Source organism: Mirounga leonina, unplaced genomic scaffold (assembly GCF_011800145.1).
Source record: "Mirounga leonina isolate KUSES-001 unplaced genomic scaffold, KU_Mleo_1.0 Mir_165, whole genome shotgun sequence".
NCBI classification, from domain to species: domain Eukaryota; kingdom Metazoa; phylum Chordata; class Mammalia; order Carnivora; family Phocidae; genus Mirounga; species Mirounga leonina.
The window spans coordinates 41,594,481-41,621,283 of NW_023270415.1; the positions used below are offsets into that span (position 1 = coordinate 41,594,481).

Genomic DNA, 26,803 nt, shown 5'->3' on the forward strand with positions numbered 1-26,803 from the left:
CATACGCTCAGGGCCGCCCGTCAGGAGATGCCTTTATCCAGATGAAGTCTGCGGACAGAGCATTTATGGCTGCACAGAAGTGTCATAAAAAAACCATGAAGGACAGATATGTTGAAGTCTTTCAGTGTTCAGCTGAGGAGATGAACTTTGTGTTAATGGGGGGCACTTTAAATCGAAATGGCTTATCCCCGCCGCCATGTAAGTTACCATGTAAGTTTTTCTTGGGTCTTGGCGCTCTTCTAAGCTACGTGCTGGTAGGTGCTTAAGCTGCTTTCATAACTTTCTGTGCCCCTGGTTCTTTCTAAGGCAGGTGAGGGGGTTACATAAGGCTTTCCCATCTGAAATCAGGAGTATCTGGTATCATGTAAGACCTTGGTTGTGGACACCCATAATTAGAGATGGTACGAGTACCTCTTTTCAAATTATATTCTTGCTTTTCCAGTGATAAGCACTTGATTTCTGAAGCTTAGTGTGCTCAAGATAAGCACTGACTCTGGGAGGCAAACTGGCTATGTAGATATTTTAATACGCATTTACAGGTAAAATAAGTATGGTTGGATCCTTTTTCCTTTTTTTTTTTTGGTAACACATTAAACTTTTTTTTTTAAGGGTAATTTAATGCCCATTTTGCATTTTTAATTTTTTTGAGCATTAAGTTTCTTTGGAAAGGACAATCTGGGGAGCACTTCTCTTGCTCTCCAGGATATCTGGAATGAGCAAGTTAGTAAAAAACACAAATGCGTAAATAAATTAGCCAAAGTTTCCGTTGGATCGCAGGATCAGTGCTTAATTTCAAGCCATGCTCTTGCTCATTGGCACCTGGGTGCAAGCCATCTGGAATCCTGTGTGAGAGGAATAAGCCCTTTAGTCTGAAGGCCATGTTGTTGTTCGTGACTAAGGAACATTTGGGGATCTGATGTTAAAACTTGGATCTTTTTGACACAGTTTTCACTTCTGAATAAGACATACCTTGTTAGGAGCCATGCAGGGTATGTTTAAAGAATGTAGCACTTGGAATATAGTCCAAAAATAATGGAGAAAGCTAACTGGATTATATACTTGATCCTAATAAAATGGAGTGTGTTAGGAGATCACTTTCTGTGAAGAGGGATTTATACCAATAAAACTATTTGATAAAGTATTTTTCATAGAACATTCAGTGGGGCTTAATCCTTTTTTTCCCCTTGGACTTCCTAAATGCTAATAATTCCATTCATCTGCTGCTTGCTGTTGGTGAATATCTTAAGAGTTGATGACTAATGAGTGTCAAGTTCTGGAAACTTATGATTGGGTTTAACTGGTGTCTTAAAGTAATCTTAGTCCTATGTATTCTGTCCATAAACCACTGGTAATGTCAGTAACTTTTGCAATTTCCTTGTGATAATCTTATTAAACATTGTGAGATAAGGGAATTTCTTCATGCTGTGTAACCCAAATTATTCTGCTATGGTATCCTTTTACTTCTCTCTCTTCCTGGTGAAAACTGGTCATTACAGACTTTCTTCATAAGACTCATTTTTTTCCTCTTTCCTCTCAGAAGCCCTAAGGTAATAGAAAAAATTTAAAATGCCTTTTTCCACATAAAAATAGATTTCCATGTATTTTAATACTCCCCAAAAATTTTAACCAAAATTGACTAATTGCTATTTTAGTGGAAGAGTTCACTCATTAAAAAAAAAAGTCAATTCCAATTGATACATGCTAATATTCCTATTCAACTGGACTTTTTTTTTCCTACCAACTCACTTGAGGTGATTTCCTATTTTCTACAGCAACCAAAAAACTTAGAGAAATTGCATGTTTTTTATCTACTCTCAACAACTAAAGAAGTTAAAATAGTGATTGCTTAATCCCCCATGAAGAGTTTCTTTTTAAATCTGGGAAAGAAATGCTGCTACAGTCTCAGTGTTTTAAAGTTTTAAACTTTGTTTATTGATATTTTAACTTTTTCAAAAAGTTGAACATTTGAAGGTAAACTCCACTTTTCTAATCTATGAATATACACATCTGATTCTCTTTTAGGAGTATAAGAATAGCTGTCCTTTCATTTAAGGAATATCCAAACCTGAGCAGCCTAATCTGTTATCAAATATCTCACCCTTTCTTTATATTGTCCTATAACAAATTACTTAATAGTTTTGAAAGCAAGATACGGGCATAGGCATTATAGTTTTCTATATGACTTAGGTGCCTCAGTTTGTTCTGTTTGCCCTTTTGTGGAGTCTTTAAGGTCAGGAATCAATTTTAAAATTTATCTACATTAAGTATCGAACATGCAGCACAAGTTTTGGTGAATTATGAAGCAGGGACCTAAAAGTTGAATATGAAATCAATATGACGATCTTTGGTTTATGTAGCCCTGTGCAGCAGACTCTTACTCATCTCCATACACATACAGAAACTCCTAAGAAACACAAAAGACAATAGAGATTTTCCTGTGGAAAGGTATCCCTTGGGCCTCTGCTATTTGCAAAATATATTAGATGCTTCTAGGTGTAAAAATTCAAAGTCAAGAATTCCAAATTCAGGCAACCATGCAGTTAGCTCTTTTGTTGAATGCAGATGGCCTGGATAGTTGTGTTCATCCCACATGTTAAAGCTACTGAGCAGTAACTAGTGTGACTTGAAAGAGTTATGGGGCCTGGATTGAATAACTAGAAGATAATAGAATTTCATCCTTTCTGTTTTCTCTTTAACCTGAGTCAGCATTTTGTCAGCTGACTCTCAGGAAGACTTGAGCATGTTTTTCTTGAGTTATTTTGTAGGCTGGGTAGTGGGGGTTTTTTGTTGGTGGTGGTTATTGTTTGTTTTTTTAAAACAGGTCCAAACATGTAGATAAGCTTCAAACCCCATCTTCTGGGGTTCATTTAGGTAGAAATAATGCAGAGTTAATCTGCTCTTAGGTCAGTTCACTCTGGCACCATCTATGCTTTGGCATAATGCATGGAACTCGTGAAATCATTTTTATCATAACCATTTTCATCTTACACTGTACTACAGAGTAGATAACAAGATGAAAGAGAAGCATAGCTCTCAAAAAAGCAACAACAACCCAGCTTTTAGTGTGAAGTTATACTAAATGTCAGTCCTGTTTCTTTCCTCAACGGGTTAGTGTGTGGTAACTGGCACTCAGGAGTAGAAAACAAAAAATCACATGTAACAAAATGGTTTTTCCCAATTTCTAGGTCTTCAGGGTTTGAGATTATTTTAAGCTGTTATCTATATAATCAAAAGGAGGTTGCTTGGACATTTTAATCAGATTTTGTATGGAAGATGAGAATTCAATGATTGATGAGTTGAAAATTCACCAAAAAATTACCCACCATTAAAAAATTTTTTTCAAACTTTTAGAAGATTACACATTTGAGGAATTTCACATTGTTACAAAAATTTCAGAAAATATTAAATATATACAATGAAAAAAGTTGCTTGGGATGATAAAAAACTGGTCCTTTTAAAATGTATGTATGTGTGAACAAAATGTATGTACGTGTGGAACAGTCAGCAATGACTTTAAAGCAAGGACAAGTGTCCGTTGTGACAAATGTGTCTCAAAGTCTCTCTCTTTGCTTATTTAGGCCTGTCTCCTCCCTCCTACACATTTCCAGCTCCTGCAGCAGTTATTCCTACTGAGGCTGCCATTTATCAGCCCTCTGTGCTTTTGAATCCACGGGCACTGCAGCCCTCCACAGCCTACTACCCAGCGGGCACTCAGCTCTTCATGAACTACACTGCGTACTATCCCAGGTAAGGTTCTGATGGAAGTGGAAATGAGGGACAGAAACAAAGGACTCCTTTGATAGGCAGTGCCTGAGTTCACAAAAGAATATTGTCTGCCACTGAAGATTAGGATGGCAGGCACCAGCCTCTGTCCTATCTCTGACCAAGAAGGCTGTTTCGAGACCAAAATAAGTTTATTTTATTTTATTTTTTTTGAAGATTTTATTTATTTATTTGAGAGAGAGAGAATGAGAGACTGAGAGCACGAGAGGGAAGAGGGCAGAGGGGGAAGCAGACCCCCCGCTGAGCAGGGAGCCCGACGTGGGACTCGATCCCAGGACTCCAGGATCATGACCTGAGCCGAAGGCAGTCGCTTGACCAACTGAGCCACCCAGGCGCCCAATAAGTTTATTTTTTAACCATATATTGACAGCAGGATCTTTTAGGTTACCTATGTATACAACTTTCCTTTTTTCTTTCTCCTGTCTTTGGGCCATAAGAAAGTAGCACTGTAAGCGTTGCCACAGCATGGCAATATCATGTACAAAATGAGATTTTTCAGTGCTTTTTTAGAATCAACATATTTTTAATCTGATTCGTTCTTTTTAGTTTCTGGAAGGCAACAGGTATAATGGAGAGAAAGCTATTGGTCTGAAAGTTGGGAGACCTGAGATTTAGTCTCAGCTCTTAGTCTAACTGGGGCAAGTCACTTAACCTTTCTGGTTCTTATAAAATGATGAGATTGGCCAAGTTTTTGGAAGTCCCTTCTAGGTCTCATAGCCTGTGATTCTTTTTTTTTTTTTTTTTAAAGATTTTATTTATTTATTTGAGAGAATGAGACAGAGAGAGAGAATATGAGAGGGGGGAGGATCAGAGGGAGAAGCAGACTCCCTGCTGAGCAGGGAGTCCGATGCGGGACTTGATCCCGAGACTCCAGGATCATGACCTGAGCCGAAGGCAGTCGCTTAACCAACTGAGCCACCCAGGCGCCCCTAGCCTGTGATTCTAACTTGGATGTATAATGACCTCCTTCTCAAATTTTCTTTTCAAAAAGATCTGTTTAGCCAGTCACTGGTTCATTATTAAAATAAAATTTTATTTTATTAAAATTAAATTACAACTTTATTAAGATACATTTTTATTAAAATACAGTTTTACTTTGGCGCAAGCAATATTGCTCCAAATTTTAAAAATTACACCAGGCCTTATTTTTCCTTCCCCAGATATTTTGACTATATGTTTTGAGTATATCCACCAATATGTAAGTGAGGTTTTTTGATAAGTGAACTGGAAGTAACCTATCTGATCCCCATAGTTGCTATATCACATTGTAGTTTTTTTCCCCTCTCCATCTAGTTTTCTAGAAGGAGGCAGAAACTGTAGAATCTCGGTAGCAGTGAAGCTTGTGGCCTCTGTTACTTAAATTTGTGACTTTGTTAGGTATTTTTAAAACATTCATAAATGCTTTTGCACATACATATTCTTTATTCTGCTGGGGAAGAATAGGGGGAAAGCCATAATAATTGTCAGTTGGCCATATTTTGAAGGTTTGAAAAGGCTCAGAAGCATGAATGATTGTTCGTGGTTGAGCACTGTGTCAGGCGTCTGGCCCACTCCGAATCTGTCACCTACTCTGGACCCTGTGACAATCACTTGCTAGTCGTGGGCTCTGGTTATAAGAAAGATCTTTGTCTACCTTTCTTACACCATCAGGATGTCAGGAGTGAAATGCATTGTTCCTCTGGGTGCCTGGTGCTGTTTTTCCACTCTAGAATACATTTGCAGAGTATCCAATTCCACCACTGACTTGTAATCTGGGCCCTATGAAAAGAAGGAATCCCTTAGAAATAGCTGGCTGACATGGTAAAATGGGAATTCGAGTCTTGAATGGAAGCCCCAAAGTCAAGAGGAACTGACATTTATGGCTTATAGTTCCTGTCATTTTGGTCCCATGACTATAGGTTAATTTTTTTCTAGTAGTTTTAAAGTTTGTAAGGTCCTCATTGTTACGTATAAGAGTATAGAAGTATAGCGAGTAAAAGTAGACTCCCATTTTATGCACCTCTAAGTCTAGAAGCAGTCCCTATTACTGGTTTAGTAATAAAGACGTGTGTACTGGGCGCCTGGGTGGCTCGGATGGTTAAGCGTCTGCCTTCGGCTCAGGTCATGATCTCAGGGTCCTGGGATCGAGTCCCGCATCGGGTTCCCTGCTCAGTGCAGAGCCTGCTTCTCCCTCTCCCTCTCCCTCTGCCACTCCCTCTGCTTGTGCTCTTCTGTCTATCTCTCTGTCAAATAAATAAATAAATAAATAAATCTTTAAAAAAAAAAAAGACGTGTGTACTTTTAAATAATGTGGCATACTTAACATGTACTGCTCACTTGTCCCTTTTGTTTTTTTAACTTGCCACTAGGTCATCGACATCTTCCCTAAGGAATATATATATATTTACCTCATTCTTGTAACTTCCACATGATGTCACAAGGGTGAAAATACATCAGAATTTAATAATTCCTTTATTTTTAGACCTCTAAAAGAATTTTTCTCTATTAAACAAAGCTCATATTGATCTTTAAATACTTATATTTCTGTAGGACAATTTCACAGATATGATGGAGTTTTTAAAAACTCATTTTGAGACGGTGCAAGAGGGGAGAGGGACAGAGGGATAGGGAGAAGCAGAGTCCCTGCTGAGTACGGAGCCCAACTTGACACTCAATGTCACGACCTGAGCCGAAATCAAGAGTCGGATGCTTAACCGACTGAGCCACCCAGGCGCCCCAGAAATGAAATTTTTAATTGAAGGTCATGGGTATTAAGTTAAAATTAATACTTTCAAATAACCCCTAACATATTACATTACTTTAATTGACATTTCCCTAATTGTGAAATTACCCACCCAAGGTGTTTAAATATGTCCTGTTATTTATACTGCAAAATCTAGAATAATTTAAGAAAACAAATTCCAAACTATAAAATAGTTTACAGTTTTGGCAGGATATTATTAATTTCTAACTTGACATGATTAGAAGGCATTTGAGGTTATTGAAAAATTGCTGTGTAAGTTTTCAAGTATATTTTGACCATATTCCCTCATAAATGGGGAAGGCTTAAGAGAGTGTCTGTGAGGCTAAAAAACGATATTAATCAGACACTCTGGAGTTTTTCTCTCTCTAAAGTTTTTTTTTTTTTTTTTAAAGATTTTATTTATTTTTTAGAGAGCGAGCGAGAGAGAAACAGCATGAGAGGGGAGAGGGTCAGAGCGAGAAGCAGGCTCCCCGCTGAGCCGGGAGCCCGATGTGGGACTCGATCCCAGGACCCTGGGATCATGACCTAAGCCGAAGGCAGACGCTTAACCATCTGAGCCACCCAGGCGCCCTCTCTCTAAAGTTTTTTAAATTTCCTCCTTTTTTATGAAATATGTCAGTTTGACTTAATTCAATGTGTTCATTACTTTAAGAGGTTAAGATCCCAATGTATTTTGCAGATTTTTTTTTAAAGATTTTGAGAGAGTGAAAGAATGTGTACACAAGTTGGGAGGAGAGGCAGATGGAAAGGGAGACTCAGACTCCCTGCTGAGTGCAGAGCCCTACCATGCAGGGCTCCATCCCAGGACCCCGAGATCATAAGCTGATGATGAGCTGAAGGCTGCCACTTAACCCACTGAGCCACCCAGGCACCACTATTTTGCAGTTTTCCTTTTTTTTTTTAAGCATGTCCCTTGAAAAGAAGTGGGTGGCTTTAACTTTTTTTTTTTAAGTAATCTCCATTCCCAACATGGGGCTCAAACCCACGACCCTGAAATCAAGGATCACATGCTCTACTGACTGAGCCAGCCAGGCGCCCCAGTTTTAACTGTTTTTAACTTTCAGTTTAACTGAGCAAACTATTATTTAGTACCTCTGTGAGATCTATTGGGAATGCGAGGGTTAATAAAACATAGACTCTAGTATAGAGTGGCTGACAGAAAGCGTATGTGACCCTGTGCTAAGTCAGTGACATCAGAGGTCTTCTTCAGATAGAGGGCATTTGTCCTTATTTTATCTCTAATTTGGTCTTATTTAAAAATTTGAAGATAAACTGTCCAGTGGCTACTGCTCTGAGATATGGCATCTTTCATCATAAGGATTTGGGTTACTTGAGGAACATTTAAGGAGAAAACATGAGCCATTTATTATTAAAGTTTTTAGCAGTCTAATTGTGTGCCTGTGACAATAACATTTTGAAGAGTAAGTGAAATAAAAGCATATGTGGTTTTATTTTCTGCTTATGGACTTTCCCCTCCCTTTTGGAAGACAGTTTCAGTTACCCAGTATCCTGGAGCTTAGCCAAGGATGCAAAGGAATTAGAAGGGTAGATACATTTATGCCATCCTGCTTATCACTCAAAACTCCATTTATATCACACCTTTTCTCTCCAAAAGAAGAGTCCTACCTTTTATTCTCACCTTTCATATTTTTCTTAGAAAAGTATATTCTCCTTTTCACCAAAGCTGTAGCACAGATGAGAAACATGCTGGTTTTCCAATTCTACGCCGTCTAATTTAAGGAAAACCAGATTAACATAAATGTCTTTATATGCATCACCTTACCTTTTGTAGGACACTAAATAAGTAACATCACTTTGAACCAAGAAAGAGGGCAAGGGATATTTTATTCATGAGTGTACTTCATTTGTGTGCCCATGTGAAAGATTTTTTCTTTCTTGGGATAGCCATTTGTTATTCAATCACCTTATTTCTACCTAAGCAATGAATATGTATATTTAGTAGTATTAAGGCATTCTGCACTATTTGGTTTGTTGTATAGCATTACTGTATTCTATTCTGAAATTCTTTGCATTTGAACCAAAAAAATACCAACCCTCTGAGAGATGTCTATATTTTGTATTTTCAATGCCTACCTTTCGAGAGAAGTATACTTTCATTCACATGAAATTGTAACAAATAGTGGGAGAGATTTCCTATACACTTTACCAAGTTTCTCCCAATAGTAACATTTGGCAGCCAGTTTACTTTCTTTTTCTTTCTTTTAAGATTTTATTTATTTATTTGACAGACACAGCGAGAGAGGGAACACAAGCAGGGGGAGTGGGAGAGGGAGAAGCAGGTTTCCTGCGGAGCAGGGAGCCCGATGCAGGGCTCGCTCCCAGGACCCTGGGATCATGACCTGAGCCGAAGGCAGACGCTTAACGACTGAGCCACCCAGGTGCCCCAGCCAGTTTACTTTCTAATTTATTTGGTAAAAGTTTTCCGAAAGGACTAGGAAAAAAGGTAAAATATATCTTAATATGGGGTTATAGTTTTCTTGGTTATGAATGTAATTTTTTTTTTATAACTTAAATATTTAGTGCTACAATTGCAAACTGGAGTTCAACATACAATGAAGTGATACCAGAATATTGTAGTAATACAATATCAAACAATATTGTAATAATGGAGAAGCGTCAGATAATTTTTGTTGGTGGGAATGATTATAACTAAGGTTTTTCAGTTTGAGTGACAGTTGTAAATCATATAAGCAAGAACTGCTGTGGGCAGTTGACTCTACTGTCGGTGAGGATTTAGTATAGCTTTAATGGAAGAAGTAGTCATCTGCTAGGCTGAAGACTATTCATGTAATGAACAGTTCAGGGATTTAAAATGCAAATATGCTTAACATTCTTTTTAGCATGGCAGAAAATTATAGTGCAGTGAACATTAAGGAAAAATAACCATTCAAAACACCTGATACAATTTGTTCTGATTTATAAATTTGTTTCTCTAAGAATTTTTTCTTAAATTTGAATCATGTTACTTTCGAGCATGTTAAGAAAACTATTATAGAAATTTTCAAACTCAAGAGATTATATTTTCCCTACTTGTGACCGTATCAATGTTTTGCCAGTCTTGTTTCATCTATTTCAGTTTACCCCCCTATACTCCTCTCCTGGAATTATTTTTTATATATTTTATTTTTTCTTTTAAGTAGGCTGCACATTCTACCCACTGGGCCAGCTAGGTGCACGCGAACCGCCTCCTCCTGAACATTTTGAAGTAGAAAACCTAGAGGTCATTTCTTCTTTACTTTTCCCTTTTTTTTTTTTGTTAAGATTTTATTTATTTGACAGCACAAGCAGGGGGAGAAGCAGGCTCCCCGCAGAATAGGGAGCCCCATGTGGGACTCCTGGGATCATGACCTGTGTCAAAGGTGGAGGCTTAAACGACCCCCCCCAGGCGCCCCCTAGAGGTCATTTCTTTCACCTACTATTTGTGTGCCAAGTATATCTTTAAGCACCTTATTCTCAAAGCACTAATGACTTTAAAGCAGGCACTTTAGTTAAAACACATGTGTCAATGTTGATAAAATAATCCTTTTTTACCTTTATTGCCTTAAACATTTCATTGGTATATCTTTAAGAGATTACACTGAAGGAGGCCTAAGGAAAGAATTGACATTCGTCTATGAATTTTATTTAACATTTTAGATTAATGACTTTTGATTTTGATTTTCCTTAGGTCTTTTATTTATTTATTTTAAACATTTTTATTTTATTTTTTTCTTTTTTTTTTTTTTTTGATTTTATTTATTTATTTGCGAGAGAGAGAATGAGAGACAGAGAGCACAAGAGGGAGGAGGGTCAGAGGGAGAAGCAGACTCCCTGCTGAGCAGGGAGCCCGATGCGGGACCCGATCCCGGGACTCCAGGATCACGACCTGAGCCGAAGGCAGCCGCTTAACCGACTGAGCCACCCAGGCGCCCTTAAACATTTTTATTTTTAAGTAATCTCTACACCCACCATGGTGCTCAAACTGAAAACCCTGAGATCGAGAGTCACGTGCTCCACCAACTGAGCCAGCCAGGCTCCCCAAGTTAATGAGGTCTTTTAAACTGTCTTCTTGTTTTTCCCAGCAAAAGCAAAATGCCTTTAATATGAAGCATTTTCCATTTAAATTCAAAATAACTAATAAACTGGAACTCAGGATCATGAGTTCAAGCCCCATGTTGTGCCCCGTGAGCTTGGAAAAAAAATTTTTTTTAGAAAAAAAAAAATGTCCAGGGGCGCCTGGGTGGCTCAGTCGTTAAGCGTCTGCCTTTGGCTCAGGTCATGATCCCAGGGTCCTGGGATCGAGCCCTACATCGGGCTCCCTGCTCAGCGGGAAGCCTGTTTCTCCCTCTCTCACTCCCCCTGCTTGTGTTCCCTCTCTCACTGTGTCTCTTTCTGTCAAATAAAAAAAAAAAGAAAAAAAGGAAAAAAAATGTCCTACATGAAAATTGACTCCAGCCTTTACACTTACTGGGATTCCAAGTATTTCTCCACTTTCCAAATACATGGTCTTTATAACGCAGTGGTGTTACAAATGTTAATACAAAGGCTCTGCAATAATTTTGCAAGGTGGTGTGTTTCCTGTGTTAATGTGTTGTGACTCATCAGAGGGGAGAATGTAGTTCTCTAATCTTCTCACTTAATCTATTTCTCTAACAGCTTAAATAATACTTTGATATCCACTCTTTTCCAAAGAAATATGGCAAGTCTTCAGATTATGAACATTGTCACACTACGACTACCTCTATTTTGAATGTCATAATATTAATTAGTATTACCAATGTTTAGTAGTTTGTAATTAATACATGAAGGAAGTATATTATAAGGCTTGTTTTCAATAGTGTGTATTATGAGTGTTCTGATGTGGTAGGCACCTTGGCCCCCAGTATTTTCATATATCTTTCCCTATTCTGCAAAGGAAAAAAAAAAATTTTTTTTTTTTTTTTGAGGAGAGAGAGAGGAGTGGGGGCAGAGGGAGAATCGCAAGCAGGCTCTCCACCCAGCATGGAGCTGAGGTCCTCTTGACCCTGAGATCATGGCCTCAGCTGAAACCAAGAGTCAGACAAAACTGACTGAGCCACCAGGTGCCCCTTTAAGATTTTATTTTAAATTTTTTTAGTTATTTATTTGACAGAGACAAAGTGAGAGAAGGAACAGAAGCAGGGGAGTGGGAGAGGGAGAAGCAGGCTTCCCAGCGAGCAGGGAGCCTGATGTGGGGCTCTATCCTAGGACCTTGGGACCATGACCTGAGCCGAAGGCACATGCTTAACAATTGAGCCACCCAGGTGCCCCGTTAAGATTTTATTTTTAAGCAATCTCTACACCTGACATGGGGGTGGAACCCACAACCTGGAGACCAAGAGTCGCATGTTCCACTGACTGGACCAACTAGGCACCCCTCCATTTTACATTTCTAACCAGGAATGTATGAGAGTTCAATTTGTCCACAGCCTTTTAAACTCTTCTTTTAACCATTTTCTTGGGTATGGATTTGATTCCTCATTATGGTTTTGATTTACATTTCCTTAATGATTATTGATTTTGAGCATCTTAATATGTGCTTTTTAGCCATTTGTACATTTTCTTTGGAGAAATGTTAATCCTTTGTATGTTTTAAAACTGGATTAGTTTTCTTTTTTCTTTCTCTTTTTTTGAAGATTTTCTTTCTTTATTTGACAGAGATAGAGAGCCAGAGAGCATAAGCTAGGGGAATGGTAGAGGGAGAAGCAGGCTCCCTTTAGCAGGGAGCCTGATGTGGGGCTCGATCCCAAGACCCGGGATCATGACTTGAGCTGAAGGCAGATGCTTCACCAACTGAGCTACCCAGGCGCCAGTTTTGTTTTCTTTCTTTTTTTTTAAGATTTTATTTATGTTTTGGAGAGAGCGAGCACGAGCAGGGAGAGGGGGTGCAGAGGGAGAAGCAGGCTTCCCACTGAGCAGGGAGCCCAACACAGGCTCCATCCTAGGACCCTGGGACCATGACCCGAGCTGAAGGTAGACACTTAATGACTGAGCCACCCAGGTGCCCCTAGTTTTATTTTTTCAGTTGTAAAATTTCTTTATATATTCTAGATGAGAGACCTTATGAGATGATTTATAGATACCTTTTACCAGTCTGTGGGTTATCTTCATTTTCTTGATGGTGGTTTTTTTTTTTTTTTAAGATTTTATTTATTTATTTGACAGAGATAGACACAGCGAGAGAGAGAACACAAGCAGGGGGAGCGGAAGAGGGAAAGCAGGCTTTCCGTGGAGCAGGGAGCCCGACACGGGGCTCGATCCCAGGACCCTGAGATTATGACCTGAGCCGAAGGCAGACGCTTAACAACTGAGCCACCCAGGCGCCCCTTAATGGTGTTCTTTAAAGCACAAAGTTTGAAATTGTGATGAAGTCCAGTTTATCAGTGTCTCATTTTCTCATTTATAGTTCTGTTGTAATATATAACCCAAGGTTGTGGAGATTAACTACATATTCTTGTAAGAGTTTTGTAATTTTAGGGGCACCTGGGTGGCTCAGTCGTTAAGCGTCTGCCTTCGGCTCAGGTCATGATCCCACGGTCCTGGGATCGAGTCCCACACCGGGCTCCCTCCTCGGGGGGAAGCCTGCTTCTCCCTCTCCCACTCCCGCTGCTTGTGTTCCTGCTCTCGCTTTCTCTGTCTCTGTCAAATAAATAAATAAAATCGTTAAAAAAAAAAAGTTTTGTAATTTTAGCTCTTATATTTAGGTATCTTCAACTTGGATTAATTTTTTTATGTCGTGTGAGATAGAGGTCTCAATTCATTCTTTTGCATGTGGATATTACATTATTCCAGCACTATTTTTGGAAAGACAACAGGCATACCTTGTTTTATTGTGCTTTGCTTTACTGCACTTTGTAGATACTGGGTTTTTTTTGCAAATTGAAGGTTTATGGCAATCCTGCACCATCTTTTTCACAGCATTTACTCCATTTCTCTGTTGCATTTTGGCAATTTTTGAAATATTTCATAGTATTTTGTTATGATCTGTGATCAGTAATTATAACTAGCTGAAACTTCAAGTGATACTTTGCATTTTTTAGCAATAAAGTATTTTTAAGATATTTCCACTGTTTTTTAGGCCTAAAGCTGTTGCACACTTAAGACATTACAGTATAGTCTAGACAAAATGTTGTATGTGCACTGGGAAACCAGAAACTTCATTTGACTCGCTGTATTGTGATACTCACTTTATTGTAGTGGTCTGGAAATCCACAACATCTCCCAGCGTTTGCTTTTCTATTCTTTCCTCACTGAATTGTCTAGAACTCTTGTCAAAACTCACATGAACCATAAATATAAGGGTTTATTTCTGGCTTCTCAGTTGTATTCCGTTGATCATTACCTACCTTTATGGAAGCAACACACTGTCTTGATTACTGTAGTTTTATAGTAAGTTTTGAATTTAGCAAATGTAACTCCTGCTTTGTTCATTTTCTTTTTTTTTTTTTTTTAAAGATTTTATTTATTTGAGAGAGAGAGAATGGGAGACAGAGAGCACGAGAGGGGGGAGGGTCAGAGGGAGAAGCAGACTCCCCGCCGAGCAGGGAGCCCGATGCGGGACTTGATCCGGGAACTCCAGTATCATGACCTGAGCCGAAGGCAGTCGCCCAACCAACTGAGCCACCCAGGCGCCCTGCTTTGTTCATTTTCAAGAGAGTGTGGCTCTTCTGAGTCCTTTGCATTTCCTTGTATGTTTTAGATTCAGTTATTTTTTTATTCTTGTTAAAAAAAGAAAACAGTTGGAGTTTTGATAGCTATTGAATTGAATCTTTAGGTGCATTTAGACAGTATTGTCATTTTAACAATATAAAGTCTTCTGTTTATGAACATGGGCTGTCTTTCCTTGTATGTAGATTATCTTTTATTTTTAAGCAATGTCTTTTAGTTTTCAGTATACAAGTCTAGCTATTCCTATGTTAGTTTTTTTCCTGTTTTTTTTTTATACTATGGTGAATGGAATTACTTTCTTAATGTCATATTTGTGTTTTCACTATAGGGTATAGAAATGAAATGGGTCTATTTTATGTATTGATCTTGTATATTAACTTTACTGAACTGGTTTTTTGATTTTAGCTTTTTTAAAAACTTTATTTTCTACATAGGGGTTTACTTTGTCTACATCTTGTCATTTTTTATAAATTATTTTTGTTGATTCTTACTTCAATAATCTGAAAGACTTTAGTATTTAGGTTGTTAGAAAATTCTTACTCTCGGGCGCCTGGGTAGCTCAGTTGGTTAAGCGACTGCCTTCGGCTCAGGTCATGATCCTGGAGTCCCGGGATCGAGTCGCTCATCAGGCTCCCTGCTCGGCGGGGAGTCTGCTTCTCCCTCTGGCCCTCCCCCCTCTCATGTGCTCTCTCTCATTCTCTCTCTCTCAAATAAATAAATAAAATCTTTAAAAAAAAAAAAAAGAAAATTCTTACTCTCATGTCCTGTCAGGTAGATACACAGTTGTTTAATTTTCCTTAGTATGCCTTGTGTATAGCAGGAATCCTAGTGCAAAACACAAGGATAGGATTCCAAGTTTAGGCTTCATGAGAAAGGATGCTTCCTTATAGATGCTGAACATAGTTGTCACTAAAGCCTTACATTTCCAGTGGGATAACTTTTTTCTGTTTTGTCTTGTTTGTATTTTGAATGTATTCGACACCTAGATTTAATTTATAGGAGATCTTTAGCCAAAGGACTAGACTGTGTCAGGACAGAGCATGGAAGTAAGTTGTATACTGTGGAAACAGTCTGAGTCTCATCGTCAGTGTGGAAAACTGAATAACAATTAAATACACAGAGAAGGCTTGGTGGTCCTTGTGAATTAGAGTTAGTATCTATGAGGCATTTGACATGAGCAAAATATGGTCTTTGAATGAGTGAGTGGTTGAAAAATCTGGGTGGTTCTTCTGGTTTGTTTGAAGAGCTAACTGGTTGTGTGACCTTTGGGAAATTATTTAACTCAGTTTCTGTTTCTACCTTTGTAAAAATAGGAGTGGTGTCTGAGTGATGACTAAATTTCTGCTCAGGTGTAAAGTTCAGCATTCCCTCTGTCTTTGCTCTCCTAGTTGCACATAGATTGACTATTAGCTTCTAAGCAGGCTCTCCTCATACAAAGTTGTAAACATCTCGCAAATGACTCTAATATGCAAACAAGTTGAGGATCATTGCTTTATAGACTTAAAAGGTTAAGGGCAGCTTGATGTCAAATAATATCTTCAGGCTCTAATATTTAAAAAATGATGAAATGGAATGATGGTTATGGAAATAACATAAATTACTTCATTTTATGATTTATGGAGTAATTTGGTATGTTATATCATTGAATCTGAAGAACAGTTCTGTGAAACTAAGAAGGTGCTATTATCCCCATTTTGCAAATGATGAAATTGAAGTTCAGAGAAATTAAGTGACTTGCTCAAAGTTACTGTGCTAATAAAAAAAAAAATGGAATCTGGAACTATATGCACATCTGACACTATTCCTATTAGCCCATCAGTTAGGATTATGTAGGAGGAATAATCTCAAAGATTTTTAGTCCCTTCCATTATGTGTTTACTTGTCTTTGAAATTGGATAATTACCTAGATTTATAAGATTTAATAATCTAAAGCTGTGGGTCTTTATTGCTCTTTAAGGTAATAAGGTCCTTAAAAAAATTTCCCCTATATATTTTCAGTTACAGGTATCTGGCCACTAATTGTGATGGAAAACAGATTGGGTGGGGGACAGGATGAAACTAATTTCATAATATGGTAATCACTTGAGTTGCCACATGAAGAATGATTATGTATTCACTTGGCTTGTTCTCCTTGGAGGTAATTGCTGCAGATACGCAAGAGGACACAAGCATCAATTTTCCCCTTGTGTTAATGGTGATTGATTTAATTTGTTATGTGTCCTTCCAATTTACTCACTTCACTACCTTTTTTTCCAGTCAGGTTGGAAGAACTAACTCATGAGTGCTATAGTACTTTGTATTTTGTGCTGTACAATTGCTTGTACATACGGGTAGAACAGTCTATTCTTTGGAGCAATAACTTTGGATACTTTTGGTCTCTGTGGCTATGGTTCCTAGGAGTCCTTTGAATTCATGCCTTTTCATGCCTTACTATTCTGGGTAACTAGCCAGTTAATCATCAATGAACTGGGCTTTGGAAGTGGTGCTTTGTGGTTGAGTGACTGTGAAGGTTTAATTCTCTCCTTCCTGTCCCTTTAAGAATCTCAGAACTGGATTTCTGGGGAAGCCTTGCACTTAACTCTATATTGACTGTTCTACTTTTCAACTTTTGACTTTTGTGGAAATGTGGGACAGATCAGCTATGGTGTTCTTACCTGTCTTGGGAGAGATAACTGAGAATTCTAAGAAAGATCATCTTGAGAATATGTTTCCTTAAATAACCAATGTTTTTAGAGTAAATATTGGACGTTGTCTATTCCTATTGGTTCACTGTGCTTTCTCTCCCTTTAGCCCCCCAGGTTCGCCCAATAGTCTTGGCTACTTCCCTACAGCTGCTAATCTTAGCGGTGTCCCTCCACAGCCTGGCACGGTGGTCAGAATGCAGGGCCTGGCCTACAATACTGGAGTTAAGGAAATTCTTAACTTCTTCCAAGGTTACCAGGTCAGTAGCTTGAAGAAGAAAAATACACAGTGCCCTTATTACTTACGTTGATTTGTCTGAAGAATGCAGCCAGGAAAGAAGCAGATTCTCTGAACCTCATGTGTACATGTGCTGATAGATTTGCTTACAGAGGCAAAAAGAACCAGAGGCAATGTCAGAGGGACTAGTCGTGTGAATGCTAACTTCAAACTCACCCCTTTGACAAGATGAGGGCTTTTCTGTGCTGTTCTACTTGTGTCAACATAATCTGTTGGTGCTCTTTTTGAAAATCGGGCTATTTTGGGAAAGATCTTCAGAGCACACAGCAGTGTGGGTCTTTTCATCCAGAATAGGGTTGGCTGCTAAGGAGTTTTCATCAAAGTCACATTCTTGACTAACAACAACAACAACAAAAATGTACTTAAACATGAAGCTTGAGTATTTAAAAAGTGGTTAGAGGCCTCTCTGCCTAACCTGGAAAAAAACAAAGGAGACTCAATGAATCTTTAGATGCTAACTTATTAAAATGAGCTATAGGATAATAAGCCTTTTATGAAATGATCTGCTGTAATTCTTGTAAAACGAATATTCAGTCTTACCGGGTTTTTCTACAACTGCCGGTGTCTATCAGTTGTTTTCTGGCTCAAGCTAAAAAATGAGATGTTTCTTGATAAGAGCTCTTTAACAGGAAGCAAAATCTCCTCATGCCATCACATCTGAGCAATCTTTCTTTCCACAAATGACATAATTACCTAGAACCTGAATTCCTTTCCTGCAATGTCTAAAAATCCGTATCCTGAAGCTTTTTTATTGCATCAATAGCAAAAATTATCTTTCTTCTTGGAGCTGAACTTTGCTTGAGTCTCTAGAGTTGAAAAGTGTTTATAGACATAAATGTCAAATCCTAAAATAAGCCTGAGCATTTACAGTACAGCGTTGTACAGGTCATGCTTGCAGAGGCTGTTTTCGCTGTTAGAATGGGTTTACAAGCTTGATAGCCATGAATCATGGAGGACTGTAGAGCTCAGCTAAAATGATCTCAGTGGAAATGCCACAAACCCACCAAGTTACTGTAATGGTCTTATGGGCTTTTAACATAGAGTATTCTCTGGCAAATGAAGAAAATCCAATGAAGGTTGGACAAAAGTTACTTTTTGTTACTGCCTGGCTTAATGCCTATGTGGTGAGAGGAATTGAGGTGAATGACTTAGGCATCGTGATGTCGCATTAGGATCCTCTGCTTCTTGTGGAGGGTAACTGAAACTGCTGATAAGGGGGACTATTGGAGAGACTTTGCTTCTTCCTTAATCCAATATGCTGCCTACTGGGAGCTCTTGCAGAACTAAACAAAGTTACTTTCTAAACTTCATATGAGATTCATGAGATTATGAAAGGAATAGAATTTTACTGAAGGCTATTGAAGAAATTGCTTAATGTGACCAAGATAAACATTTGAGTTTCAATATTTTCTTCCAATGTTTTCTAATTCTGGAAAGTTACAAGCAAAGTTTCAAGTTTTAGGGGTCAGCTGAATTAATTTTCTTTTTTGTTTTGACTAATCAACTTTTCACCTTCAACTGAATAGAGAAGTGATCATATACATAAATTGGTTATGACATTAAGCAAAATTGCTCTTATTGTGAAGAGTTCTATGGCTGGCTTTTATGGGTATTTATTCTACCAGAAACAAACAAAAGCAGTTATTTCTAGATTTATAGCTAAAAGATTGACATGCTTCAGAGTTGAGATCAAATAAGTTTGTAGCAGTTTATTTTCTAGTAGCTTCTTGGGAATCATTGAAGGTTAGAGTTATCTGGTATAATCAGAAGTAAGAAGATTGTGCAAAACTATTTCATCTCAAGTCATTTGGCCTTCATTGCTGAAGTGCTTGAGTTTATGAACTGGATCAACAAATTAGGATTATGTAGGAACCTGGGGTGCTTGGCTGGCTCAGTTGGTAGACCATGCAACTCATGATCTCATGGTGGTGAGTTCAAACCCCAGGTTGGGCCTAAAGCTTATACTTAAAGATTACATAGGAACCTCACCTAATAAGTATATCAAATTATTCCAGTGTCTTTAGTAATTTCATCTTTAAGGCAGTAACTGTGCATGCCTCTGAAATCTTTTGTATCACTTTTACATAAAGGCTCATATTTTCTGTCTTTGAGAGTCCATGTTGCCTTTTTTTTTTCCCCTGTACTCCATTATTTTGGTAATAGCCACTCGCTATAGGATTTCAGATTGTTTAGGTGTGGCTTTACTGTAAGACAGAATCAGTGGAGGATGACTTAAAACTGTGTTCTCTTAAGTGTATTTTGTGTTTGTCTTTATTTATGGTGTATTTCTTGCTGTTTTTGATTTAATGGGAGGTTTTCATTTGATTTCTGGTTACGATTATCATATGGTTATGTAATATATAATTTAAACAAATAGGTGGTAATAATCAGTTGAGTGAATGAAATCTCTTGATAGTTTCTGATTCTGCCTTTAAAAAATATCTTGAGGTAGGGGCTCCTGGGTGACTCAGTCGTAAGAGCACGTGACTCTTGATCTTGGGGCCGTGAGTTTGAACTCCACATTGGGTGTAGAGATTTAAAATATATATATATATATAATGAAAAAATCTATAATTTTATAAAGTTAAAGTGCCTGGGTTGGGTCCATTTTGATAAATGAGATTTATAGAATGAGAACTGACTATATCAAGACAAGCTACCATGAAAATATTCGGTCAGGAGAATGTCATTCTGGTTGTGAAAATAAACCCGTATCTGTATTTTCGTTAATGGGCCTCTTATTCTGGACTGTCTGGTATCCTTTCATAATTCCTTTCACTTTATTTGCTCTTTGCTGGTATCCTTTCATAATTCCTTTAACTTTATTTGCTCTTTGCTTTACCGTTTACTGTTAGTGGCTTTGCATTTTCAGTAGTGCTAGTTTTTGTTTCTTCTCAAAATACTGACTTTAATCAGTATTTCGTTGAGCCTGCCACTGCTGATATTTTTACTTGCTGTCCTCCTGGGAGAATTAGGCTGATATTCCCAGTAACATCTAATATTTAAAGTTCACAGAGTTGTTTGCAGAGGCTGGGCGTATTGTACAATACCTTACAAATAGTTGGTACTCAACTCTTTTGCATCTAGTCACACCTGTGGTATCATAGAAACTGTACCGTTAGCAAGATCTGAAAGGTTTGGTGTTTACTGTGTTAGGGTATTCTTTTCTTATCCCTGTGTTCAGTAGAACGAACTTCCTAAAAGGAAGTTTTATGGTATTTAGACATGTTAAGTAGGATGTGGTGACTTGGGATTTGTGGTTATGTATGTGGTTTATACCAGAGTTTTAACTTGTTTCCCACAGTCTAAATAGAGTATAATACTGTTGGTAGATCTATTCAGTTAAAATACTAATCATCCATAGTGGCAGTTTGTCCATCTTTTGATCCTGTTTGTTCTAACTTGCATTTTAGTATGCAGCCGATGATGGATTTGTACACACAAATGACCAGGCCAGGACTCTACCCAAAGAATGGGTTTGTATTTAAGGGCCCCAGCAGTTAGACGATCCTCAGAAAAGAAGGTAAGGCACTATGATGTGAAAGCTAAATCATAAAGGGTCAGACAAAAAGAGGTAGAGAATCTGAAAGTATTTTTTATGAGTTGGGTGAGAAGTTTCCCCTTTTCTTTAGTGTGATGTAGGAGGGTCAGAAATCCTGGAAGAAATGGGAGACTGGAATTCAGTGTGTCGCCCAAGGAGACCGTATCTAAGTAACATTTATGGATAATAGTTGTGTGTTATTTTGGGCTCAAGGGAAAACTTTTCCATTTGGAAATCCATTTGCTGTATTTCATGTGGAATGCAGGTTGGGTATGCTTTTTGTTTTTGTTTTAACTGCGGTAAAAATCACATAACAAAATCCATAATTTTTAAGTCTACAATTCATTGACATTTAGTGTATTCACAACATGTGTAAATACCATCTCTATCTAGTTCCAAAACCTCTTAATCACCCAAAAGGAAACCCCATGCTCATTAAGCAGTATCTCTCCTGTTTTCCTTCCCCATCGACCCTGGCAACCACTATGCTTCCTGTCTGCGTGGATTTGCCTATAGTAGATATTTCATATAAATGGAATCCTACAATATATGACTCTTGTGACTGGCTGCTTTTCACTTCACGTGTTTTTGAGGTTCATCCTTGTTGTGGCATGTATCAGTACTTCATTCCATTTTATGGCCGAATAATATTCCATTGTATGGATATGCCACATTTTGTTCATTTCTCTACTGATAGACACTTGGGTTGTTTCCACCTTCTTGCTACTGTAAACAGCGCTGAGATGAATATTTATGTACAAATCTTCGAGTACCTGGGGGTTTTTTTGTTTTTTTTTTTTAAGATTTTATTTATTTGAGAGAGAGACTGAGATAGAGCATGAGAGGGGGGAGGGTCAGAGGGAGAAGCAGACCCCCCGCTGAGCAGGGAGCCCAATGCGGGACTCCATCCCGGGACTCCAGGATCATGACCTGAGCCGAAGGCAGTCGCTTAACCAACTGAGCCACTGAGGCGCCCTCGAGTACCTGTTTTTAATTCTCTTGGGCATGTATCTAGGAGTGGAATCACTGAGTCCTATGGTAATTCTATTGAGTTGGGTGTACTTTTTCCCCCCATTTCTTTTTTTTTTTTTTTGATAGTTGTAAGTATAGATAACATAAAATTAACCATTTTTAAGCGTACAGTTCAGTGGCATTAAGTACATTCACATTATTCTGTAACCATCACCACCATCTGGCTTCGTCTTCTCAAACTGGATCTCCCCATTTCCCTCTTCCCTCAGCCCCTGGCAACCTTTCTACTTCTGTTTCTATGCATTTGACTATTCTCGGTACCTCATAAATAACACAATATTTGTCTTTTCATGATTAGCTTATTTCTGTTAGCATAGTGTTTTTAAGGTTCATTGTCTAAATCTAGAGGGAAGGAACCCTGATAGTTTTTGAAAATAGTTTAATTGGTAAACTTTTCTTAAAGGATACTGGCTTTCTGTGTGAGACTGCTTGAGAGAATGTATTGTGGGGACATGGTCAGGAATTGGTGTGGCTTAATTTCTTCATTTTTTATTATTGAGTTTGCTGAAATTGGTTTCCTGGCATACCATCTTCAAATTTTGTTACCATTTTTATGGCTGAGGATCCTATGGGCCTTAACCATATGGATTCTAAATTGGAAAACGTGGTTACTAGTAGTAGAATGTTGTCCTTGAAAAATGACAATTGGGGTCTTAGACTCTCCTTCTGAAGTTTTAGAAACCTCAGTTTGGGGGTGGAGGTGATGATTCTCTGCCATTTTCTGTGAGGTTTCAAGATCTCTTGGGTCCTAGAGAGCACCATGCCCAGATACTTTGCAGTGGGAAGTGGGTATTTTCTAGTCTAGTACACAGTGATGGGATCACATTAATCTAGACTTCTGATACTCTTTTTGGTCCATACTTTGTCATTTGAAATGTTCTTTATTCAACCTCTAAATGTTGTTTATGAATTTGATAAGCATACTATCTATATAGTAAAATGAACATATTGAATTAGAAATGGGACTTTTTGCCATTACGTTAGAAATACCCTGAATTGACTATAACCATTACTCACCTTTGATTCTATCTTATGCTTGGGGTCATGATAGAATAGCAAATCAGGTGCTCTGTTAAAACCCAGATTTTTGGGACGCCTGGGTGGCTCAGTCGGTTAAGCATCTGCCTTTGGCTTAGGTCATGATCCTGGGGTCCTCGGATCAAGTCCCACATCGGGCTTCTTGCTCAGCAAGTAGCTTGCTTCTCCCTCTGCCTGCAACTCCCCCTGCTCGTGCTTGCGCGCTCTCTCTGTCAAATAAATAAATAAAAGACTTTATTTATTTGACAGAGAGAGACACAGCAAGAGAGGGAACACAAGCAGGGGAAGTGGGAGAGGGAGAAGCAGACTTCCCGCTGAGCAGGGAGCCCAATGCGGGGCTCGATCCCAGGACCCTGAGATCATGACCTGAGCTGAAGGCAGACGCTTAACCACTGAACCACCCAGGCACCCCTAAATAAAATCTTAAAAAAAAAAAAAAAATTTGCACTTTATTCTAACATCAGATTAATCTGCTTTTATATTGAGAATTATAAAAAATTTACGTGGGGTATTTTGTGAAACACTTGGCATAAGTTATAAGTTATCTCTTTTAATGATCTCAGCAACCCTGGGAGGTAAGGATCACAAAAGTATTGTGTGTTCATTTTAAAGAATTTGGAACGTATAGACATGTACAAAGAAGTCTAATAATTCCATCCTCCAGAAATAACCACAATGAATATTTCAGCTTTTTTGTATGCCCTCATGCAATTTGGACCTAGTTTCTTTTCCTCTTAACCTTATAGTATGACTATATATTGTTTTCAACTCATCTATATTAATAATCAGATTTATCATCACCAGTAGATGATACTTACACCAATAGAGGGCCTTATGCTCTTAAACATTTTATACCTCCAGTGCCTCTTGAGTCTTAGCACTGTGAGGCATCGGGGCGGGTGCCCTATGGCTCCATATGACAGATGAGGAAATGAAACCCAGGAGGCTGGGTAACTTTCAGAGTCATACATCTTATGACCAAGCTGACCAAAAGATCCATCACTTCTAGTTTCAGTCTTGGTACTCTTTTTCATTGAGCAAATAAGAGCATGGCAGAGTAAGTACTTATAGTCAGCTGAACGGCGGTCCCAAATATATATCCATGTCCCAATCCCTGGAACCTGTGACTGTTACCTTATCTGGCCAAAAATGTAAATTAAGGATCTTCAGAAAAGGAATTTATCCTGCATTATCTGGGTGGGCCCTTAATGCAAGAGGCTGAAGGAGAATGGGCAGATACAGGAGAAGAGGGGGCAGTACAACCATGGAGGCAGAGACTGGGATGATGCAGGCATAAGCCAAGGAGCATCTGCAGCCATCAGAAGCTGGAAGAAGCAAAGAATGTTCCCAAGAGTCTCTGGAGGGTATGCATCCTGGCTGATAACCTTGATTTCTGACTTTTGGCTGTCAGAATTGTGAGAGAATAAGTTTCTGTTGTTTTAAGTCACCAAATTGTAGTAATTTTTTCTAAGGTGTTTTTTTTTTTTTTTTTAAGATTTTATTTATTTATTTGACAGAGAGAGACACAGCGAGAGAGGGAACACAAGTGGAGGGAGTGGGAGAGGGAGAAGCAGGCTTCCCGCTGAGCAGGGAGCCCGATGCGGGGCTCGAACCCAGGACCCTGGGATCATAACCTGAGCCGAAGGCAGACGCTTAACGACTGAGCCACCCAGGCGTCCCCAAATTGTAGTAATTTTTTAAAAAAGATTTTGTTTGTTAGAGAACACAAGCAGGGGGCGGTGGGGGAGGAGTGGCAGACAGTGGGAGAAGCAGGCTCCCTGCTGAGCAAGGAGCCCAATGCGGAGCCCTGGACCCTGGGATCATGACCTGAGCCAAAGGCAGATATTTAACCAACTGCCACCCGGGCATCCCACAGTAATTTTTTAAAAAGATTTATTTGTTTGTTTGTTTCTTAGAGAGAAAGCGCTCTTGCGGGCATGAGCAGGGGAAGCGGGACAGGGAGAGAGAATCTCAAGCAGACTCCCTGCTGAGCATGGAGCCCAAGTGTGTTGTATAAGTGAAATAGCATAGTGGAACCAATCTGTGTTCAAATTCTGGACCTGCTAATTACTGGTTTAATTGCTCTATGCCTCCATTTCCCCATCTGCATAATGGGGATAACATGGTAATCTTATAGGATGGTTGTGTGGATAAATGAATTAATCCACATAAAGATTGTTAATCAGCTACTCACATGTAGAGTTCATGTTTCCTATAATGTATGCCTCATTGCCTTTTTTTTTAAGATTTTATTTATTTATTTATTTGATAGAGAGGGGGGCAGTGAGAGAGGGAACACAAGCAGGGGGGCAGTGGGAGAGGGAAAAGCTGGCTTCCCGCTGAGCAGGGAGCCCAATGCGGGGCTCGATCCCAGGACCCTGGGATCATGACCTGAGCCGAAGGCAGATGCTCAATGGACTGAGTCACCCAGGTGCCCCGCCTCATTGCTTCTTACTCAGATATTTTTGTTTCACATTATTTGAAATTTCTTATACTAGAATTTAATTTTTAAAAATTGTCTTAATGGTTTTAATAGTAGTATCGAGCCTCTAATATCAGAAGAATGCTGTGGTAACTTGGGAACCCAGACTGAGGAATGTCTGTGTGCATATAGACATTGTAAAATGGTCTCTCCACAAAGGAGCTGAGTGAAGTATAGAGGTGAAAACATACACATTATCATGCATGGTAATACACAGGGTAGGGAGTTGTGGAAATTCCAGTTATCACAAACTTCACTTACCAGCACTGTACTCTCTGAGAACTTGCCTTGTGAATGCCAGCTATGTATAAAATAAAAATTTGGACTACCTAAGGCTTTTTTTTTTTTTTTAAACCTTGTGTCATTCAAAATAATTTTTTATAGCTCCCAATAATTGAGAAATTTGGAGACTATAATATTTTATTATGGTGTTTGTTTGTTTTTTTTCCAGTGTTTGAAAGATGTATGGTGATCCTGAAACCGTCAGATATGACAACTTCTAGCAACTTCATGGGAAGTTTGTCTATACTCAGGCTGCAGTATTCTCAGCAAACATGATTGGACAGTGGGCTTTTGCCCTACCTTTTGGGAGAGTAAAAAATTTGAGCCGGTGAAGCCAAATCCTTGTAGCAAGCAGCATGCCTGGCTCCTTGCTGATTGCAAATAGGCATTTAAAATGTGAATTTGAAATCGGGTGACTCCATTACTTCCAGCTAACATGGCATCATTGGTGTTTCCTAAGTTTTAAGTCTTGGACAAAAAAAATACTAGTGTCTACCATCTCCATCAATAACTGTTGTGGAAGCTTCATTTGTGTGTTTCCATTTTTCGTTTTCCATCTCCCTGTCTTCTGCACAAGTGTGCCCTCTCACTAAGTAATTCAGGAATAAGGTCTTAGAATCCTTAAGTCACAAACTTAAATAAAAATCATATTTTCCCACTCTCTTGGCCCTCATGATGTCTTACAGTTAAACCAAGGAAACTGCCTTTTAAAACACCTTGGGATAAATCAGAAGACCTCGCGCACCCACCACCAAACACTCCTAGCTTCAAAGTTCCCTCTTTTTTTCTCAGCAGGTACCATTGTAAATAAGAATGAACTAGGGGCCAAAATGCAAAACCAAAAATGAAGCAGCTATGTGTAGTTAGTAATTTCTAGTTTAAACTGTAACTGAACATTGTGGCTTCGTATGTATTATTTTATATTGTACTTTTCCCATTACTGATGGTCTGGACTTTAATAAGAGAAATTCCATAGTTTTTAATATCGTAAATGAGAATATTTGAACAGTGTATTCTAGAAAGCAATATACTAACTGAAGTGAATGCTGGTATATGTTAAGATAGAGCCTTAAACCTTTCTCTCTAATGCCTTAACTGTCAAATAATTAAAACTTTTAAAAGCCTAGGATTGTAGTCAGCATGCTGGACTGAGCAGTAAACACTGAAGCCGTTAAAGCAGGTACTGATAATGTCAGTGTTTAGCACTGTGTGTTTAGCTGTGTTTATGCTAAAAAGT

The 26,803-nt window shown here is 38.6% G+C and overlaps 1 protein-coding gene across 4 annotated transcripts in view; it reads left to right on the plus strand.

Annotated features, from left to right (window-relative positions):
- Positions 1-25,876, plus strand: part of ESRP1 (epithelial splicing regulatory protein 1) — a 54,803-nt gene extending 28,927 nt beyond the window's left edge. For 2 of the 4 annotated variants that reach the window (XM_035011094.1, XM_035011095.1), the window contains exons 12-15: positions 12-210; positions 3,579-3,747; positions 17,003-17,153; positions 20,605-20,974. In XM_035011094.1, the coding sequence (XP_034866985.1) occupies positions 12-210; positions 3,579-3,747; positions 17,003-17,153; positions 20,605-20,679 (594 nt within the window). In that variant the 3' untranslated portion in view covers positions 20,680-20,974. Of the gene's footprint in view, positions 1-11; positions 211-3,578; positions 3,748-17,002; positions 17,154-20,604; positions 20,975-25,735 lie in introns of those variants that run through there. The other 2 variants (XM_035011093.1, XM_035011096.1) reach the window with 2 other exon arrangements.
- Positions 25,877-26,803: the final 927 nt, after the last annotated feature.